Source organism: Malaya genurostris, chromosome 3 (genome assembly GCF_030247185.1).
Source record: "Malaya genurostris strain Urasoe2022 chromosome 3, Malgen_1.1, whole genome shotgun sequence".
Classification (NCBI taxonomy): Eukaryota; Metazoa; Arthropoda; class Insecta; order Diptera; family Culicidae; genus Malaya; species Malaya genurostris.
Genome location: NC_080572.1, coordinates 293,055,539 through 293,075,884, shown reverse-complemented (window position 1 = coordinate 293,075,884; position 20,346 = coordinate 293,055,539). Strand labels below are relative to the sequence as shown.

The following is a 20,346-nucleotide window of genomic DNA, read 5'->3' as shown; positions in this document are numbered from 1 at the left end:
ACCAAATCATGTATATAATAGGGCTGAAAAGTCACCACTTGTGGCTGAACACCCAATTTAAATCTTAATAATTTAATTTTAACTCATATTCCAATAAACAGTTATCTTAAAAAAACAGACATCAGTTGAACCGAAAATCTGATTTAAAACCACATATAAATTAAAAAAAAACGCTTAGTTTTGCTTTCAAAGTATATTGGAAAATAAGAAACTGTAAAGTAATTTTTCATTCAATTTCCTGCTCCAAATATGTGCATGAAAATTGATGTAAATCTCTGTACCATAGGTCGAATTCTGACATCCTACTTTTCTTTACGTCTCGTCTTAGACTCGTCAGTGCAAAGCAGTTCAACTCGAACCGCTAAGTAACCGTAAAGTTAATGCTATTTGCAAAACACTATTTAATTGCGCCGAAGTGCCATGTCCTTGCTGACGTGCCGAACGAAAACTTAGCGGTTCAATTTGAGCTGCTCTGCACTGACGAGTCTAAGACGAAACGTAAAGAAAAGTAAAAACGGTTATGTGCCCTAAGCATAAACTTGGCCGAACCCCTAAATGGTCTGACAATCTTATAATCAAAATTTGACATTCGTTACGTGAAACAGTTTCAAATAAACTCCGTTAGAATGAGTTCCACTGTAATATTTTGAAAAACATAATTAGTATTTTAAAGTAGTCAAATTTATATATTTTAAACAGCACCCTATTTAATTTTTAATTTAAGCTGCCAAGGGCAAGATTTCCGAATTTTAATGATAATTCGCTACTGAAAAAAAACCTGAGTTTACAATTTTTTTCCTTTCAAAATAAGGAAGACTTTTCCAAGTAAATCTCATGCGGTTAAGTACAGATCTAAGAAAAGGTTACAGAGAATCTCGATCACAGCAGGCGTTAAAAAAGTGGCGTCCATTTTTTGAGGCGCCTGCGTGACACACGCTTGCTATGTTGAAAATTTCATTGCTAAACATTGGTTTCTCGTTTCACTAGAAATGTAGATTTTTAGATACAAATTTATTGAAAAAAGTTTAACGGTTCTCAAAGCTACCGGATGAAATTCGTTTCCCAGGACGCCACCTAGGGGTGTGGTCTTCGGGTACGAAGCTGTTGAAATTTCAGACAAAACAGTTGGAAAAGAAAAACAACTTCCCATAAAACCGGCCAAACCAGAAGCGAATAATTATGCGGAAAAAGGTATCAATTATGCAAATACCGTCCGATCAATTACTCATTTCCCATCGATTGATCGGTTCCGAAATGAGCCGAGACGTTGCAAAATCATGCAACCCCTTCGTGTAGGATTTTTCCACACACTTCTCAAGCGTTCTTTGACCCAATTCTACGAGCACAACACAAAAAAAAACTTGTTTTGCGCCCTGCTTGCAATTAGCGAAAAGGGTTTTTTTCTCTTCATTGACGACAAAAGCAAAAATCCCTTTGGCGGTGTGCGCAGCGGTAGCCGCCGTCAAGAGCCAAAAAAGAAAAAAAGTATGATTCAAATCCCACTTCAGAAGCATAGGGGCTAACTGAAAACTTTCCAAACGTCAGCCTGTCTGCTGTTTTGCAGACAGTTCTCACCTCCGAGAAGGCGACCTCAAATTACACAGCCCAAATCATGGTATTTAATAACAAAATTGATAACTCACAGTATCGCTTCATCAGACTCTTCTTGTAGGCCGCCCGGCCCTGTCCGCGCGGATGTCCATCCGAGTCCGGTCCGGCTGAATCGTCCGAATCGCTCCCACCGGAATCCCTGCGGGCTCGCCGTTTGATCTTCATCGACAGATCGAGCGGACGATCGTCGTCACCGTCGTCCTCTTCGGATTTCGGGTAGTGATCGGTATCGCCACTGGCGCCACCACCAGCCTGACTGTCACTGTAATCCGAATCCGGATCGTCACGCCTTTCCGACAACCGCCGGCGGCTTTGGTAGTCGATCTCCGTTTCGTCCTCATAGCGATAACGGTGTCGTCCATCGGGTGATCGCCGTTCGACATAGTCTTCGTCTTCTTGTAATAGTTGATGTTGTTGTTGTTGTTGTTGTTGTTGTTGTTGCTGCTGATGATGATAACGAAGGACCTGCGGGTGGTGATCGCGATAGTACTGCGTAACGGCTGCATGTTGATCGTCCTCGATCGAACCACGACGCACCGGACGTTCCTCCTCCTTGATGTAACGAATGACGTTTTCTGTGCGTTCCTGGATGACCGAAGCGATTCGGTGCTGGACATGGATCGGTGTGATCGGCGGTGTCCTTGAACGGGGCCGATAGTGTTCGGTGTACGAATCACCGGCACCGATCGAAGTCGGTACGTACTGATCGAATGACGTGGCTGTGGGTGTGCTGGGACGTGAAGTCGGTTCCCGTTTGTAGCTGTAGAGGGGTTTTCCCCCTTCCTCCTCCTCCTCCTCCGCCACGGAACCGATCATATGCAGTGACGATCGTCGGATGACGATGGTTCGGGTGGGCTGATCGATTACCGGTGATAGCGAAGGACTCTGCAGTGGCGACGGTGGGGACGATGGCCCCGGGGGCTCTGTTTGCCCCACAAAGTGAGGTGACATATGCTGCAACATCATCATTGCACTTCTGACTGCTGTTTGTTCCTTTTTGGTTTCGGTTTCTTCCGTGCTCACTGAGCAGTTTGTAAATAGTATTTTTACTTCTCTTTGAACTTGACACTTTGCACTATTGTTTTCAAGAAAAAAAACTTTTTCTGGTTTGGTTTCAACAAAGAATAAATTTTCACTAGAGGCTTTTCAATAATTGGCTACAGCATTCTTCTTGGCTTAACTACAAACACTATTTAGATTATTTTTTCTAGGTTGATTAAAGCTGTTCATTTTCCTATAATTTTTTTTCTTTTAATTATGCCTCTGCCGTTTTTTTTTATTATGTCAAGTCGATAAATTTTCAATTAGGCGGTGCATTTTCAGCACACCGCTTTGCGGTAATTTGTGCGCGATGCGTGTTTACCGTTCACACCTTCCTAGCTTCTTTCTTGTTTCCAATAACATTTTAATAATTGGTGAGCTGGAGCTGCGGCAGCATTTTTCTGGTCGTCGTCGTCGTCGTCGTATCACTTCTGGACGTGATTCGAACTTCCTGGCCGTGTATTTGCTAGCCCCGTTTCAACAATCCCTGAGTCACACAGGCACATTTTTTCGCTTCACTTGCCGGCCGGAAAATGTAACATTTATCGATAATTCGACTATCTTAAAAATAAAAAACCATACACGCACACACACACCAGGCCGGACCAGGCCGACCGGAAACAGGCCGTCCGCAAAAAAAAAGGACGAAGATCCTTGTTCCGCGTTTTAAACACTCTGTGTTTTCCGTGATATGATGTCAGGCAAAAAAAAATAATAAAACCCACTCTTGCACTGGTGGCCTACCACCGATGACGGATTGCGGGAATCAACAAAAGCTGAGTCCGAGTTTTCACTTTCAACTTGGCACACTACTCCCGACCACCAACCAAGGACTACACTATTCCGACTAGCGGAGAAGATTGGGCGCTCGGCTCCCAATCAAATTCTCGAGAGCCACCCGAGTGACCCGTGGTGTCTCGAGAATCACGGGAAAATGGGGACGGGAAACCGTCGCGCGCGCACTCATATATGTGTATGTGTGTCTGGTGGCCTTTTTTCACTTTTCCTTTCGGGATTGTTTCCACACTCGCACTTGTCGTCCGCCGCCAGAAAACCCGAAACCGAAGTCTATGTCTATGTCTCTCTGTCTGTGCTCTGGAACCACTTTCCACACGGGGTGGAGGAAAATTTCACTTTTCACTTTCTGTGTCCTTTTCACCGGGTTCTCCGGGCTGGGTATGGGGCGGTGTCTGCCCGATGTCTACTACGCTCTCCTACGTCTCGCTTGGGCTTGGCACACTATCCACGTTATCGACTGACGGCTGGATGGAAAATTCAATTTTTCCGACTTGTTTGATGTTTTGCGACAACACTTTTAACGATAATGATTTTCTTCTCGGTGTAACACTTGAGGTAGACTCTTTTGTAATTATGTGTGCGTAGTAGGAAACCACAGATTCTTCTTCGTTTCCGGTTAGAGAAAAAACAAAAATCACAATTTGCACTACAAAAAAAACAAAAAAAAAACCGAACCACACGATCACATATTTCTTAAATTTTGCCCTGCTTCAAAAGTTTCAACGTACTGTTCGAAAAAAGTTTGTCTTGGAAACAACAGAACAGGAAAACTATAGATCTATGTATAAAAATCGTTTCGTACAACGATATAAAACAAAACGCGTATTCACACGATCCGTTCTTGAATCGGAATGACGAAACGGTACAAGAAATGACAGCTCTGTGCTCCGACCTTCCTCTACTTTTCCAAAGCAGCAACAGCAGCAGCATGAATGCGCGAGAGCACGAATCGCTACCCAACAGTAGTAGGCTGTGTGGTGTGTATCGCCACGGTTGCCGAATACACACAGTCGCGTTTCGATCGTGAGAGAGCAGCGAGAGAGAGGGAGAGCGATTATAAATGCATGTACATGTATAGGCATGCCGTACAAATTACAATCTGATGCTGCTGGAGTGCATTCTGCACAGCCGAACACGACCGACCCTCGCTGCCCGCGCCGTCAGTGTGTTAGTGTATTAAAAGCGAAACTTTCCGTGCGCTCGTATACGGAAAATTTGCATTCTTTTTCTCGTGCCGCTGCATTACCACCCGTTTGTGGGAGAGAGTGGGTAAATGAAATCGAAAACGCAATCCGCACTGACGAGTGACGACCGACTGATTCGTGGATGTGTGTACGTTCGACGGGAGATGGAGAGCACTCTAGAGAGCGCAAACCCAGGTAGAACAATCGCACAAAGCGGAGAAGCGAAAAACCATGATCTCCGTCACAACACCCCCTGTTTTCCGAGGCGGCTAACCCATCTCTCTTGTCGCGAGTGAATCGTTTCGATCGGTTTTTTTTCGCAGTCACCCAAGTGTTGATTGTGGTGTGTAGTAGATTGGTACCTCCTTACCCATACATTCATGCTGCGTTGGTAGCCGACGAACGGCGAACGCGTGTGCGAGTTGTAAACATATGATTTGCGCGCGCTCTTTCTCTCTCTCTCTCCCTTTCGCTCTCGCTCTCGTTCGATTAGGCAGTCCGTCTGTCGGTCAGCACGACGTTTTTTGAGAGAGTGCGATTGAATGAATCAGACGCGCGATGCTGCCGATCTGAGAGAGAGAGAGAATGTTTCCATTCCGCGTAATGTCAGGCCCTGATAGCCGGACGGAGTCAATCGCGATTCGCCGAAAGAGCGCGGTCATGAATTGTGCTCCAGTTGAGCTTTTAAAACTTTTCAAGCGAAATCGAATTTGAAGTGAACTTTAAAATTGAACATTATTTTTAGTTATCAAAATAAAAAATTGTTTTACGAGTATTCGCCTAGCAATATTATCTGTTCTCGTGCGATCACCGTGCCTAACCAAAGGATGTTACAATACACGCAGAGAAATGGAGCTTGCATAAAATAACAAATGAGTTAATAAATTTTTAAATTCGATTCATATCAATTTCAAGCTAGTAATTGTTCCAGCTTATTTGATTATTAAAATCACCTATTTATTGCATGCCAACAGAAGTAGAGTGGATTTTTTGGCAATATCTATACTGATTCAACTCTGCATTATCTTATGCTAAGAAAAAATTCAATTCATTTTATCTGTGGTCTTATTTGTATAATTATACAATTACAGTTCCAATGGCCCGTACAAGTTTTGATTCTTAAAAAAACAAGAGCAGTTTTTTCAACCGCGAATGAACAGAAAAGTTAATACGCGTTTCAAGCATTTTTAATGTTTCTTTAGGTTTTCCTTGGAACTTTTCAACAATCCATGATTGATAATATTAGAAACTGCAAAACATTCCATAACATGTTTTTTTCACAACAAATATTTGATGCCGATACCGAGTCGATACTTTGAGATATCGATACTTTCTTTCAAGAATCGGTTTTTTTTTGTATCGATATCATATTAAAGCGATACTGTTAGTATCGATATTTTTGGTCTCAATACTTACAGTATCACAACAGATTAAAGGCAATTCCTATTACGACGGAATTTTTTTATTCCAATTATAGAGGCTTTAACCAGACAAACTTTCTAAGCCTATGGTGCAGGGTTGGGAATCGATCCAAGGTGAGCTGCGTGAAAGGCATCAACAAACCCATCACGCTATACCCGTCCCCAATGACAATGACGTGGACTAGCCGTCGTTGAAATTCGCTCTCGACAATCTCGCCTAGTCCCACAAGTGCACTGTCCAAGAGTGCAGCGAGTGAAAACCATCAACGAAACACGCAGTATGGCCTTTATACTCTCAGAGGATTCAATCACTTATTTCAGCAGTTGGAAAATATGCATCAACGGAACTAAAACTCAAGCTATCATTTATTCCCATCAATAAATGGCTCTGAAATAGATTGGTTGAATGAGACAGTTCATCTAGGACTGACCATGGATAGCAAGTTTCTGTTTAGGTCACATGTGGACAAAATAGTGTTAAAATGCAACATTTTTTTGAGATCTCTTCACGCATTGATTAACAGAAAATCTAAATTATCACCTCAAAACAAAGTAGCTGTTTATAGGCAAATAGTTTTTCCAGTCATTGAGTATGCAGTTCCAGTTTGGAAAAATTGCGCAAAATGTCACAAAAACAAGCTCCAAGTCGTTCAACACAAATTTTCAAACATGATTCTGAATCTACCTCCATGGAAAACACAAACAATAAGTTCAAAACTAAATGTCCAACTTCTGAACATGTCATTATTAGAGCGCTTTACAGCTAGAGTTAGTTTAGGTTAAGTAGATCAAATATACAATTTCAAGGATATAAATCCAAACATGAGACAAAAGTCACTAACAATGTAGAATTGAAACAATAAGAAATAAAAATTAAACAAAGAAAAAGCAGATAAAACCATAAATGTGAAGTTGAAAACTGTATCACTAAAATATTGTAGCCATTGTATCTAAATGTTGACAAAAAATGGATTGTAAATAAAATATTTAATGAAAAAAAAAGGATTCAATCATTTCATTTTCCACACTCATTGCATTCTCTCTCAGTTCGCCTGTGGAACGACGCGAAATTGCCGAGAACCAATTTCAACGACGGCTTGTCCACGTCATACCAATACATGCGCAGCCATTTTTCTAGCTCTTCATTTGATCGAGTTACATCAAATTTCCGAAGTGCAAGTAGGGTGACTCTTAAAAAATCACTTTTTTTTGTTCTAATACTTTTGTGAGCCGTGAGCTAATTATTGCGAATAGTCGAACAAGCTACCATTCGTTGTGATTGATTTTTCACTAAAAACTAGTCATCCTTAAAATATCAATTTCCAACAGATGCCAGATCGGTAAGAATTTATCCTATACGGTATAACTCATAAACGCCAAAACGTAGTAACAAACCATCTTCAGCAAAATGATGGTTTCAAATGAGCCCTATGAGTGTATCATATATCAGTTTTTTAAAAAAGACAAGCAAGAAAACTACAGCCGAAAATGGATTTTTCACTCAACAATTAAATTTATTTGTTATCGAAAAGACTATTCCGGTTGATGCGACAATAATGGATGGCAGTGTTGAATATATTAGGTCAAAATTATCTTAATTATTATCAAAAACTAAATATTTTGTCTGTTCTGAACGTCTCCTATTTTTTAATGTTTGATAATGTCAATATCGAATCGGCATTATCAGATAACCTAGGAAAAACATCTTTGATGTTCATAACCGCGCTGAATGACCACAGTATCTGGCAGTAATGGCAAAATCGTATGCCTTATTATCGTGGTACCGGGTACTATTTATTTATGAGCAGTGGATGATCTTGAATATCAAACAAACAATGATGTATACAACGATGTTATTTTCGTAGTGTAACTTTGAAATTCGTTGACGTGGAAAAAAGCAGAACTCTTTGTGAGCAGCTTTGGGGTTGTGTACCAAAAGTTGAGAGAGAGAGAACAATGTCAGAGGCGTCTCGGTATGATACGGAAAAATTATTCGTTTTTTCTCTAGTTTGCAGCAGGTTGTTTAAATGGTTATCAGGCTAATGAAAATATTTGTTAATAGGAATGTCATGGCATACTAGCTCGGAACAACGGTATTACACTGTATTTTATACTCTCAATCATTCAAATTCAATCGAATCAGTCTTTTTGGAAATAAAAATAATTCGAATAACTAACGAAAACACTACTTTCGGCTGTAGTTTTCTTGCTTATTTTTCGAAAAAATTATGTGTGAGACATTTATAGGGCTCATTTGAAACCATCATTTTGCTGAAGGTGGTATGTTGCTAAGTTTGGGGGTTAAAGAGGTATATGACCTTTTTTTAATTTTTTGTAAGACGATTTGAACATTAATTTAAATGAGATAAAATAATAACACCCTTTCAGATTTCTCTTTAAAGTTCCTTATTTTATAACCTTTCAGAAAAATGTATAAGATTCATTTATACCCATCTGGCATCTAATGGATATTGATATTTGAAGTTTGACTAGTTTTGGATGAAAAAACAATCAAACCTTTGATGAGTAAAATTGGGCGCAAAGATAAGCTTGACAACTCGTTGGAAGACGACATTCTCATAAAACTGTTCACGACTTTCCTGTAAAGTGCAATAATTTTTAAATTCAAAAAGGATTTCTAGTAAGGTTCCACATTTCAATCCAAGCATTGACCACACTAATGACTTTTTACATCAAAAGATGCGCCATTTGATTACAAACAATTTTTGTGAGAACACCAACTACCAAAACATTATATTTAATAGCGAAAATGTTTTTGTTTCGTTATTTTCCGGTTCGGACCACTGTGCAATGTAAGTCAGGAAATTGCGTCTAACTCGTGGAAAGAGTGTACTGTGAATGCAATTCCAATCATAAATAACATGAGAAATTCGATTCCAGGAAAATAGTCTAGGCAGGGATAAGCTAAAACTCTAAAAGAAGTTTTTTGGGCAAGCGAACGATGAATAGAAAGCTTTAACAGCTATTTGGATTTGAGGATATAACACAAGCGATCCATAAAGTGGTGACAAGCTACCGCTTACCATTCTTTTCCCTCCTTCCTCTGTTTTGCCACACAACTTATATATACGAAGAGAATAACACTAATTAAAACGCAATTTTATATACTCAAATCTTTTTCCTTAAATTGCTACTGCAATTGAGTAACTTGCTCATTCATAGTTTAAAACATAGTTTTCTACAGAATGTTATCTTTAACACTAAATTTGTGTAAAATTGTAGCACACATGATGTTCTTGAAATCTTTATACTTTTTTCACCCACTTTACCAGCGATTATTTCAACACGTTCTGTCACTCTCTGCGATAAGTATACTTGACAAAACTTCAATCGATTGTTCTTCATGATGGTGTTTATCATATAGTACATCAATTTTCTACGAAAACTGCACGAAAATGCAGTTCGTGCAATAATGTTGCCTTTTAGTATTGGTAATATCCACCCTGTTTTTTCAACACTGTGCCCAAAGATGATTTGAAAAGTATATAACCATAAGCTATATTCAATTAAGTTTTGATGTATAACACTTATTTATTACCGAAACTAATAGATGAAAACACAATTTCTTCCTCGCTTTTTTGATATTCATTTAATTGAAAGAATTCAATATGATTTTTTTTATAATTTTCATTTCAAACATAGTCTCTACTCCAAAATATCGGCAATTCTGTTTCATTACGTTTCGTTATCTAGGAAACCAAAAATAAACAAGTGTTGCAATCTGTTTAAAAATGTCACGCACGTCTAAAAAAAGAAAAGCAGCGATAATTCGCGAAAATTCGAATAAATAATTATTCATTTTTCGACAATATGATCTTTTATCGATTTCCGGCTAGCTTTTGAGAAAAGTTTTATTTGGTATTTTTTTCTTTTTCCATGTTATTGCTTGTCTTTCAAGATTATAAATTGCAATTAAATAAATTTAAAGAGAACGATAATTGAATTTCATAGTATTGTACAAAAGTATGCGAAATTATAATTTGTTATATATTATGTGATTTTTTTTCTAAGCACCGAACGCTAATCATATACTGTTTGAAAACATTTGCTGTGCGTTTTCCGATAAAAAAATATCATTTCGTAATCGGTGAACGCACCCCGAAGGCACAATCGCCAGTAACGAGACCAACTAGCGCCTCCGGCAGTGCAACCTCGGCGCTGCACATATTTTTACTTTCCTCTCTCTCTCTATCCATATCTCTACTGCCACATTACTCTTCACTACACACATTCTCCGGTTTCGCATTAGCACATTGGGGACGCAACGCATTCAATCGGATGCACCTTCGTACATTCTTCACCTCTCGATAATTCCATATGTACTTCGGTGTCGAGACCGCCGTCGGAGGAGTGAGCCTGTGTGTGTGTGAGTGAGCCGCCGTCGTCGGGTCGGTGTGTGCACGAGCGAGAGATTTGTTGCAATCGAACAGAACATTGAAAGTGGAATGCAACCGTATCCGTTCCGGAGGGGGTGTGGTGTTTGCGGTGGTGCATCTGGCAGGGGTGGGAAGAAGGCGGATACCGTACACCGCTCCGACTCTCGATCGGCCGCCATCCACCCGCCCCCTCCTCACTCGCATTCGTGTTCGTTCGCTCTCCACCGTTTTGACCGTCGTTCATCCGCCAACCAACCAACCAACCGACAGTCCTCCTATCGCCCATGAGTGTGGGTTTCCCATGCTAAGAAGAGAATCAAAGAAAGGGAAGTGCTTGGCATGTTTGCTCTTTCCCGTCTCCATCCGTTGTGCGGTTGTTGCGTAAAAGCATGCGTTCGTGCTTTGCACGGGCCGCTGGGGCTTCGGGGGAAATACGAAACTCGCGAAACGAAAGCGAGAGGTGGAACGGATTATGTGATAAATGAATCATGTTTTCTGAACAATTTTAGTGTTAATTATTTATCGGATTTGTGAGTTCTTCTTGGAGCTAACTGTGGAGTGGGATGGAAGATAATGCTGATTTAGTTTGATGAAAAGAACGTTTGTTTACATTGTTTTTTTCTTCTTCTAAAGTTTCGTTTTTCATCGAAGCAAGCGAGCAAAATTATCCACCATTTGTTATTGTTTTGGCGAGAATAAAGACAACCAAGCTATCGCGACTCCGGCATAGCAACCCATGCCACAGGTGAACCAAGATTTTTGAAGTTTTCATCGGGACTTTCAAATCTAGCAAATATTTTCTATTCTATTATTACTCACAATTTGGTTTCTTTTTGTGGTGGGAATTGCACATACCTGCAAAGATAGAAAAAGTATCATATTAGTAAACTTTTGCGCTGAATACTTTAGAAAAAAAAAATGCAGGAAGAATTTAAATTTTCCTGAACCAAAGGGGTGACAAAAGCTTATCATGAATACTTGAATTTCTCGCTTCTCACTCGGGCATACTTCGAAGAGACTTTTATCGGAATGTCAGAATTTAATCCGTTTTCCAAGTATACCGAAACGATACTCTTCTACGTTCGGAGAACCGAAAAGCGTCCAGGAAAGTTTGAACAGTTCATTTTTTGGGTACTTTTACTGTTAAATGAGACACAGCTCTGAGAATCCATTTTCTTTAAAATGCTGCGAAGAACGTGAATGTTCATGATACTTTTAAGCGTTGGAATCGTCCTGATTTACGTTTGATTTAAAACGAATATTTTTATTCGTGTATTAAAGATTTTAGAAGCATTAGTATTTCAAAACACAAACTAGTTTATAGATTGCAGTTTTGTGTTTTGTCGAACGTTTTTTGAATACCTGCTGAAAAGAGTGTTGCGTAGGTTCTTCAGATCCGAATCATTGGTCTCGAAGCCGGCTGTCGGCTCTGACTTTACGAATCGACAGCGAATTTTTTTTGAAGCAGTAGCTTAAGTACCGCAGTGGTTTTGTGCTTGATATTTTTTTCCAATTGTGCAAATTTATTTATCTTTTACGAGCAGGGAAAACCCCATCAGAGCTGAAATGATCTAATCTCGTTCTCCAATAGGCATGAAACCTCCTTTTCTTTTATGCTAACAGATTCCATATGGTACATACAGTTCTAATAACATAATAACACTTCAGACAGTAAACATTATTATAGTTATGTGAAAATTTACATTACTGAATCTATAAGAAATCATCGATTAATCGTTTTACCACAGTTCGAGAGAGAGGGAGAGAGAGAGAGAGATGAATATCAAAGTTTTGAGAGCAACTGATAAATAAACGACACATACCGAAATACGGTTCATTTGCACGCACGAGGGATTCGTAAAAATGGATGAGAACGAAGACTGCGACGATGGATGTCGGAATTGACTAATCGTAGGAGATCAGGGCAGTCAATTAGTGATTGTATTAAATCAGCGATGAAAACAGTCTTGTAAATGTTTCTACAAATAGTTAGCGGATCAAGCTCGGACCTAACCAAGAAAAAGTCGATTTACAACCATGAAAACTTTATTTTTCAGTATATTCTCCATCTAGAGCGATACACTTGATTCATCAGCCGTCCAACATTTTGATGCCCTTTGCAAAAAAAAAGATTTATCAAGGCTTCAAAATAGACTTCCGTTTCTGCAATAACCTCAGCATTCGACGGAAATTTCCTTTCCTGGAGAAACTTTTTCAGGTTTGGAAATAGATAATAGTCGCTGGGGGTCACATCTGGAGAATACGGAGGATGGTGGACCAATCCGTACCGCAAACCATTCAATTTCACCGATGCTTTTGTGCATGAATGCGCTGGTGCGTCTTTTTCCATAGCTTGATGAAAACTAGAGCAAATGTCCGTGTGTGTGTATGTGTGTGGGTCTGTATGTGTGTTGTTAACAAAGAGGTCGAGATCTCAGAGATGGCTGGACCGATTTTGATCAAAATAGTCGCAAATAAAAGGTCTCCCCATCACCCTGAACGCTGCTGAATGGTTTTGAGATCGGATGTTTACTTTTTGAGTTATATGAAGTTTTATGTCAAAATTGTTTTTTAGCAGTATCTTACACACTTGACCTTGAAAACAGAATATGTTTCCAGACTTAGATTCCGCACGGTAATACCTATCCAACAAGCCAAAGATTGTTGATTCCGTCCATTTTCAACAGAGATATCGACATTTTTGTGTAATCGACTTTTTCCCCTATTCCAGCAGTAGGAGTTTTGTACATTGTATGACAAAGCAATTGCAATTTTTGGGAGCAACGTGAAACACAATACAATTTTTTCTAAGTACCATGACATTTTGCCTCGGACCGATTTTAGCACGGTTCGTTTTTGGCAACATAACCGTTCGAATATGACATGTAAGCCAGATGATGGCAGCATTTTCGAGTTGAAAGCAATACCATAATTGTATTGATTTAAACTACTTACAGCAATAAATGCTGGAAGAACATAACTCCCATATACCATTCGAATCAGTTCGTCGAGATCAGCAAATGCGTGTGTGACAAATAATTTCACTCAATTTTTTCGTAGATGACTCAACCGTTTTCTACAAACTCAGATTCTTATGAAAAGTCCCAAACCCAAACCCGGAACTATGTACAGGATGATTTGTGAAACAAAATAAAAATTGTGTAATTTTTCTCGTAGAAGGCTGAACCGATCTAAGATTCAAATGAAATCTAGGAATGATCTAAGATTCAAATGAAGAGTTTGAAGATTCTATAAAACATCTTGCTTTTCAGTCAGATCCAACTTCCGGTTTAGGGGATACAGGGTGATTAGTATAAAAATGTCCATTTCACATAAATTAATCAGGTTTATCGGGTTTGCAGATTTGGATAGTCGATAACCAAATAAACTTATTTCAGTTTTAGCGGTATTGTAATCGCATCACGTAAGAACAGATGGACGGATTTACATGATTCTTTTTTTGATTGATCAGTTTTTACTCCCACCGGGTTCGTACATCAAAAAATTTGGAAAACTTGCCGGAAAAGTGGGAAAAATCAATAAATATATTTTGTATGGACAATGGAATTTTCCGTTGAAAAAGTAATCAATGATTGCTAGATCTACGATTGATGTTTGGCGCCTAACGAGTTGCATAAGTGCGTGGCCGTCGGAGGAAAGAATACTAGATCGTTGAAAAAATTGTTTGGAGCGCAACGAGATGCTTTGTGTGGTCAATCTAAGAGATTTTCCTTGCATTTTTCTTTCTAATGATTTAGATTAGACTAAGCGCACACAGTAAGTGGCTATCAGATATCAATGTTCAAGATGATTACCATAATGAATTGAGACTGTTATTTCATGTTGCATATTTTGTGAAGAAGTTTCAAAGTGGTAAGATCAATATCAAATTACAATTCAAGCGTTTTTTTCATTTAAAAGATATTTTTTTCAGGCCTATTTGCGTACAAGCTTTACGTGGCCGATTTAGCTGAGTTTTTAGATAAAAATTATTTTGTATTGGATCTCGTTGTCACCCTTTTTCTAGGGGGAGAGGAGCTCCCATTTTCCTCCTGCGAGGATTGAGGGGCAGTTTGTTCGTGGTTCGTCTCGTCATCCATTGCCGAGGAATTGTTGTTGATTTCGTTGCTAGTTGCTGTAGATGCGCCTTGATGTACATTGTTTGCAGTTGCTGGTTGGTTGGATAGTAAGTTGTTAACTGCAGCTGGTGTACTTTGTTCTATAGGGGATACGTTGGATGGTTTCGTTACGGTGGATGCTTCAGTATTGTTGGCGGCTGTTACAGGTGTACTGCGGTTGTTTGGGGTTGGTGTGAAGGAAGCACCGTTGTCCTTTGGTATAGTTGTCTCCTTGTCCAGTTTATCACATGGCTTACCGTAGTGATTAGCTTTTTGGCAATATTGACATGTAGCCATCTGATTGTCATAGGTAACAAGTGATTTGCACGGTATTCTTGTATCCTGACCGAATGTCACATAAGAAGGTATAGGCCTCTTCAAGAGTATACGTAACAAATGAACGCCATTTAGAATACCGGGGAAAAAATTCTTCCACTTTTCTTTTTTGATAGAGAGAATCTCTCCGTATTGGGACATAGTTTTGCGAATATAAGGATCGATGACGCTTGAGGGAAGATCATGCACACGCACTTCTATAGCACTATCTTCCATATATATTGGAATGTTGTACTTGATATTTTCATGCTCCACATAGTGCACATTATTATTGTCTTTAGCGAATTGAATTGCATCCAACTCTTTATAGAACTGGATATAAACAACATTATTGGTCTTATTGCATTGAAGTAAATGCACACGTTTAATGTCAAGATGCATTTGCTCCTTAAGCAAACCTTCAAGTTCTCGTATCGAAGGTCGAATTTTGCACAGTTATAACTTGAACGTACAGAACAGATTCTGAGACAAATTTCTCACTGCTTAAAAGCTGTACACACCGAATTATTTTTACGGATGTCGCTTTAGCTTTACTGACTTTCAAACAGCTGAATATTCGGTAATCCGTTCAGTAAAAGTTTTATTTGCTGAATGATCGGTACAGTTCCACTGAACTTCGATCTGTCATAATTCTAATGACTTCTCCATCATTCAATACCGACGTTCGGTGAAATTTACCAAACAATCCTAAAAATATGTAAACGTCTTGACCCGTAAAGTATTACAATTTTTTGGTAAATTTTATTAGAGATCTGAAAAAGGAAGGAGCATTTTTGTTTTCAAAACATATTTTCATCCGATTCATTAATTTATTTGCGTGTGATGAATGAATTGAATTACATTCGCATTTCAGAAATAATTTATTCAAATAAAATGAACAAATACCTTTCGGATGCAATTCAGTAGAATATGGGATCACCCTTCATATTTTTAGAGTGCAGAAATATTAAGTTGTAGAAGGCTTTTTGAATATATTCACTAAATGAAAAATTACCGCTAGGAATCAGTATTATCTATTTTTCGCAAGCAATCAATTCGCACCACTAGTTTTTCTCTACAAATCTAGAAATTTTTACATCTTTGCGTCCAAAAATTATGTTATTTGACAAATCTTTATTTCTGCTGAATGTATAGTGATGATTACTGAAATTCTTCATTATTTTTTTTTAATTTTCCGGATATTGGTAAAACTTTCACTGAGTTCGTCAAGAGAAATGACATTTCAGAGTTCACAGACCGTGTGAGTAAATAATAAATAATCGTAACTTTTACATAGAATTTTCCGGTATTCAGTAGTTCTTTGACAGATGACCGTAAGTTGAATAAATTTTACGTATCTTTCAGTAAAAATAATATTTTACAGATCGTTGCCGGAAAATTTATTACCGAACACAAAAATAGAAATTATTTGTGTATAAGAAACTGCTTTGAAGTTTGTTCTGTCGGGTGAACATTCACGTATGAGTAATTCCTTAAAACGGACTGTTCAGTATAGAAATCTGTGCATTTGTTCAATTTTCGCTTAACAGAGGTATTACATATTTTCACATTAATCTTTGGTGATATTTCTTCTTTTTGAGCTAAAGCGAGTGTGTGTCGAATTCCGTTGATTGTAAGTTAAGTAATCAGAAAAATAATGGAGAGAAACGTTGACCACTTAGTCTTTTGACAATTCTTCTGGCGAGACAAAGTTCGACGGGTCAGCTAGTACTGATATAGAAGATGACAATCCAAAAAAGCTTCAAAGTTGGACTCAAGATTAATTTATGGCCATGCGAATCGTTTTCGGTTATGCTTATTCCTGAATACCGGTTCTGGTAGTACCGTAAATAACCGTAAACTCTAAAGTGGAACTTATTTCGACATTTTATGAAATGTTCAATCGATTATTACACGTTTGGATTCAAATTCGATCCGATTTGCAGTTTCGACATTACGGGGTAATGAGTGAATAGAACTTTAAATTGCCGCTTAAAACAACGGTCATTAAAATAATGTCATGAGAACTAAAACATATTCATGCAAAAAACACATGCGGATGATAAAAAAAGGTATCATGAGAATTTCGTGTTGGATTGAAATATTTACATTCTCTAGAGTTTTTTTTCAGAAAAGTAAATTCTCAATTTTAACTAACTTCATAGTTACTTTGGAAATTTTGTTGTTAAAATCAACCAATTCAAAAACAGTAATACGAATTAGGCGCAGAGCTAAAGGTCGTTTCGTGTAGGAACGCGGAACTTGAGACTTAAGTAGCGTATTTTTCTTGCTTTTCCCTGATACAGAACGAACGATTTTTGTGCCGGAGGTAGACCGCGGTCAGTTACACGTGTTATCGCTTAGAATCCTAGTGCCATCCGTCTCTGATACGATCGTGTGTCCACTTCGTCTGTCAACGCGATAATCCGTGCCACATCTCAGCCAAAGAGAAGAGGTAGATCGAGCAAGCTTCATTGAAAAGAAAAAAAAGTGGCGGGTGCACATAAATCAAATTTATTGAACCGGTACTCACTGACTCAACCATTCATCCTCCGACATAGCAAGCGGGGATAGCCGTGTTCGAGGAAAAAAAAAATGCAAAAAAAACTGCAAATACCGCAAATCAGGCAGGGGCGACGTGAGAAATGACACATAGCTAACCTAGATTTTCTTCCAATTAGCGTTGAAAGTAATCAAAATTATGAAAAGGAAGAACTGCACAGTCCCGTGACGCAGCTAATCCGAATTGGCGACCGTGTTCCGATTCATAGTTCATACATTTCAAGCTCGTTTCAAAACGCACCACACTTCCTTCTTGAATGTCTTCTGTTTTGGTTGGCAAAACTCGATATGTGAACAGCATACCGAAATCAAAAGAAGTGGTATTAAGTCATTTTAACGAGAAAATTTGACATAATCAAGTGAAACAGGCCGCCGTTGTCCGCATGCCCTAGTCAAAAGTCGCCGTTGCCGGGAAAAACGAGTTCAAACAGATGGAGACCCTCTCACAGGGTTATGCGACAAAACGTGCGTTGAAATTTATCATTCAGTGTTTCACAACACAAGCCTGCTATGATTCCGCACTCGTCCGGTCTGACGACGACGACGACGCCGACGACGAAAAATAACTGCTGCTCGACTACGGGATCCAAGCAGAAACCTAATAAATCACATGCTTTTTTGTTGCCTATTTTCATCGCCAAACCCGCGGGAGCCGTCGGGTGGAAATGAAAACTCGCATAAAAATAAACATCTTCCTAACGCAATCCAACGTGGCCATTGAAAATGAGCACCGACACGCGTTCTCCGCATAATTAGACCGCCGCCGGCTGCCAGAAAATGCCTGTAGTTCAAGTTTAAAGTCGCGACCCAACAAACCATCGCCTGGCCTGTCGGATGCACTCCTCTTCCTCCATCGCCCCACCGGGCTTGGACCAGGTTAGCCGGAATCGCGTGAAGGGAGCGGTATGGGGAAAAGGTGACGTCTGCCATATCAGGTACTTCTTTGAAACGAATTCTTCTGTATTCTGCGGTTAGGTTGCAAGGTTTTTGATTGTGTGATTTTTTTTCAAATTTTCAATTTGACCGAAAAAAGAAAATCGAACCAATTCGTCTAATTGCATTTATATAGACCAAAAAAATTAGAGGGTTGTATTCAAGACACGACCGAGCACAATAACATTAAAAATGAAACGTTTCTAGGGTCTTCATAATAAATACAAAAATAAAGGTGATAATGATGATGATACACTAAACTTCACTACACTTCAAAGTTACTTAAAAGCTCAATTTTAGATACAAACAAGCTAAAGATTTAAACCTGAACAAATGAAACTATTTTATTTTATGATGATAATTTTCGAGAAACGTACAAACTTATTAATTTAATTTGATTTATATCGTTTATTTACCCCTAGTTTTAACCTAATAATGGTCGTTCAATGGGTGGACTTATTAATTTTAAAAACAGTTAATCGATCCAAGAGAAGATTTTATTTATTTTAACGAAAAATGTTGTACCAGTAAACTCAGTAATAGTGTAATTTTATTGATCCTTCAAAATCGTCGATAATATTCGGAAAGTGTCGGTAAATAATATGGCAACAATACGAGGAAGAAAACATGTGAAACAGTCCGTATAAAATATTTAGTTACTTACATTGATTTTCGCTTTGGCATATTAGGAATATACGGTATGGATACGCAATAAAATTCCGAAATTTTGTTCATATTGAAACTTGATGTTATTAACACATGAATGAACCTCGGGAAGCGAAATGTAAGGCAAAATCGACCAAAAATTTGCTAAGTAAATGGGATATTTCAAAAGAATCGGTAACCACACTGATTCGGTTTTTCAATAGCTAGATGATATATAAAATACTCAAGCGAATAAGGTGTTGCACAGACAACAGGAAATTTCACCAACACATAATGTAAAAGCGACAATCCAGCAAGTGAACGCATATACATTCCAGTCATCAGCTCACCGGACGAGCTACTTGTTTCATTCACAGTCAAACATCAACTAGGCAACGAAATATTGTGCAGCCTATATTTATAGATTTCTCATAATACTATGCATAACGATACGGTGTTTTTTATGCATGACGCAAAGCCTCCTATGCCGAACAAGAACTTGACGTCATTTTGTACAACAGGGATTGGTGGATGAAAACATAGGTCATTTCTAACAATTTTTTCAATAGTATGCTATTGAAATACTGAAACGACGTTGCCATATATGTTTAAGTTAAAAGTTTCCGAATCGATTGGTTGTTGAATTATAACAATCCATCAACAAATGACCGAGTTATTACCGTTCAAAATTATGACACAAAAAGGTTACGCTACTATTTTTGAAACTTTTAATTGACACCCGGCCCCATATAGTGAAGAGTAAGGCATTTTCAATGCCAAAAAAACAATCAGATTTCGTCTAAAATTACGAAGAATCTGTTGGAAAAATGTCCTAGCTTACCGATTGGTACTTCCACAGAAATCAGACATTAAACTGTTCCAATTTGAATATTTTCTTCTGAAGGCTTAAAGAGAATATTTGATCCGTTGTCAGGAAAGAGGTTTAGCGGGAGAGAGCTGCTAGCCGTCTTAGCTATTCATATATTTGCGGTAAACAACTTTCGCCGTTTCGAGGTATTCCTCCGAATGGCTTGTAGGCATTCAGATATTTGAAATTAGCTTGTTTGTCTGTTTTTTTCTCATCCTTTTTTTCGGATGGTTATGGCCGAACTAGGGAGCTTTAGAATTATTATTATTATCTATAATTGCTAGACGAAATTAGCTACCAATTATTTGTCAAGCAAATCAGTGCATTCGCGACTCGGTCGATTGACGGATGCACTTTGCAGGCCCGGCAGATAGTATGGATAGTTGGATAGAATCCTGAAAAAGAAAATCTTAAGTTTAAATTTGATAGTCGAGCATTTATTTTGTCGTTGTT

General features: G+C 38.5%; 1 protein-coding gene across 5 annotated transcripts in view; it reads right to left on the bottom strand.

Moving 5' to 3' along the window:
* LOC131434845 (ecdysone-induced protein 74EF) overlaps positions 1-20,346 on the bottom strand; it is an 854,531-nt gene that overhangs the window by 116,579 nt on the left and 717,606 nt on the right. Inside the window, exon 1 of one of the 5 annotated variants that reach the window (XM_058602043.1) lies at positions 1,644-4,321. The exons of the other annotated variants lie outside the window; for them this stretch is intronic. Coding sequence (XP_058458026.1) covers positions 1,644-2,580 — 937 coding nt within the window. The 5' untranslated portion in view covers positions 2,581-4,321. Of the gene's footprint in view, positions 1-1,643; positions 4,322-20,346 lie in introns of those variants that run through there. 5 annotated transcript variants of the gene reach the window in all.